Source organism: Cebus imitator, unplaced genomic scaffold (genome assembly GCF_001604975.1).
Source record: "Cebus imitator isolate Cc_AM_T3 unplaced genomic scaffold, Cebus_imitator-1.0 Scaffold20, whole genome shotgun sequence".
Taxonomy (NCBI): Eukaryota; Metazoa; Chordata; class Mammalia; order Primates; family Cebidae; genus Cebus; species Cebus imitator.
In genome coordinates this window covers 8,734,440-8,736,827 of record NW_016107335.1, presented here as the reverse complement: position 1 = coordinate 8,736,827, position 2,388 = coordinate 8,734,440, and the positions used below count along the sequence as shown (strand labels likewise).

Below are 2,388 nucleotides of genomic sequence, written 5' to 3'. Positions count from 1 at the left end.
CACACACACAGGCTACACACCAACACACAGAGATCTGCATGTGCACACACACACACACAGGCTGCACACCAACAGGCTAGGCTGGAGGTGGGGCCTTGATGCTGTGTGAGAGCAGCAGGCATTTTTCTGGGGTCCTGGTTAACATCCCTCATCACTGCCACCTGGCCTAATGTCCTTTGTCCCCAGCCTGGGTGTCTGGATGCAGTGGAGGTGGCCAAGGGCTGTGACGGCCCCTTGAGGCTCACAGAGGCAGACGTGGAGCCTGGCCATTTGCGGGCTGAAGCCCAGGATGTGTGCCATCAGCTGCTGGAAGGTCCATTCGGGCAGTGCCATGCCCAGGTATGGATGGGGTGGGGGTGGTATCTGGCATCCAAGGGAGGGTGCTAAAGAGGTGGCAGCCAGCTGGTCTGGCCCTGCCTGTGGGTTACTTTGGGCCATCTGTCAAACCTCCACCTCCCCATCCTCAGCTTTATCTCTGGGAAATGGCCAGCTCATATGTGTGATCTCTGAGGTCCCTTCTGGGGCCCATCCGTTTGGTTACAAGTCATGGAGTGATGGAAGCAGGAGGCAGGGGGTGTTTGCTGAGGCTGTTTGCTGAGGGGCCGTCTTTTCCTGCAGGTTTCCCCTGCTGAGTACCACGAGGCCTGCCTCTTTGCCTACTGCGCAGGGGCCCTGATGGGCGGTGGGCAAGAGGGGCGGCGGCAGGCTGTGTGTACCACCTTTGCCAGCTACGCCCAGGCCTGTGCCAGGCGGCACATCCACATTCGCTGGAGGAAGCCTGGCTTCTGTGGTACTGCTCGGGCCTCCCCACCCTGCGGGATTGGCTGGGATCTGGTGGGGAACCACAGCTCACTCCTGTGCCCACAGAGCGCCTGTGCCCCGGGGGCCAGATCTACTCCGACTGCGTCTCCCTCTGCCCACCCAGCTGTGAGACAGTGGGTCAGGGAGAGGAGGAGTCCTGCGGGGAAGAGTGTGTGAGCGGCTGTGAGTGCCCTCGAGGCCTCTTCTGGAACGGCACCCTCTGTGTGCCTGCCGCCCAGTGCCCCTGCTACTACCACCGCCAGCGCTACGCACCCCATGACACGGTGCACCAGCTGTGTAACCCCTGGTGGGTCCTTGGGCCGTGCTGGGGGTTGGTGGCTGCGTAGTGCCCTCGAATCCTTCCTTTTATGCCCTCTCCTCAACCTGCTTCCCCCAAGTCTCCAGCCCACTCTGGGCCTTCCTCTTGGAGACCTGGGACTGATGCTGGCATGGCTGATGGCCTTGCCAGCTGACCTCTACCTCTTTCAATGGGAGAGGCTCTCACAGGAGGGGAGGAACAAAGGTTTTGGGGGGTCATATCCAGCTCAGACTCCCCCTCAGGGTGGAGCTGATGCCAGAGCTCACTGTCTCACCCACGTGTCCACAGCGTGTGCAGGGATGGCCACTGGCACTGCGCCCAGGCCCTGTGCCCCGCCGAGTGTGCCTTGGGCGGGGATGGGCACTACCGCACCTTCGACGGGCGGAGCTTCTCCTTCCGGGGCCATCAAGGTTGCCACTACAGCCTGGTGCAGGTGGGCAGAGGGCAGAGGCAGCACTCTGCCAGAGTATGGGCCCTCTTAGAGGGGGCAGTGGGGCTGAATGTAAGGAAACCCCTAAATAAATAAGCGAAACCCAGGGTCTTCTCAGGAAAGGCCAAGGGACAACCAACGCTGGGGGCGGCTGCCACAGGCCTGGAGGCCTCCTGCTGGGTTCTCACCTTCCCCCAGCTTCCCTGTGAAAGTCCCTCTGTCATCACCACCAGCCTACGGCCACTAACCAAAACCCATCCTCAGTGCTGTCTCACTGATGGGATAGGCTGGGCTTGTCACAGGCTACTTCATGTAAAACAACCCCAGGGGAAATAAGAGGCCCTGCTCCCCACCCTAAACCTCCCTCAACAAAGTGAGGCCACTTCTCAAGTTCAGATGCAGGCCACAATTTTTCCAATCATCGGGTCCTCTGAGGGATCGCTCCATCAAGCTATTGGACCACTTCCTCTCATAAGTAGTGATGGGTGAGGAGGTCCTGGGAACACAATCCTCAGAGAGGCTATACCTGTCCATGGGGAGGGAAGAAGACAGCCATCTCCCCCAATGCACATGGCCAAAGATGCATGTGTGTACACATACACGCTGCACACCAACATGCAGAGATCTGCATGCATACACACAGGCTGCACACCAACACACAGAGATCTGCATGTGCACACACACACACACAGGCTGCACACCAACACAGAGAGATCTGCATGTGCACACACATACACAGGCTGCAGACTAACACACAGAGCTCTGCATGTGCACACACACACACACACACAGGCTGCACACCAACACACAGAGATCTGCATGTGCACACACACACACA

At 59.2% G+C, this 2,388-nt stretch overlaps 1 protein-coding gene across 1 annotated transcript in view; it reads left to right on the top strand.

Annotated features, from left to right (window-relative positions):
- SSPOP overlaps positions 1-2,388 on the top strand; it is a 57,123-nt gene that overhangs the window by 4,861 nt on the left and 49,874 nt on the right. The window contains 4 exon segments of the mRNA XM_037735770.1: positions 187-339; positions 619-790; positions 868-1,108; positions 1,409-1,553. Of these exon segments, the coding sequence (XP_037591698.1) occupies positions 187-339; positions 619-790; positions 868-1,108; positions 1,409-1,553 (711 nt within the window).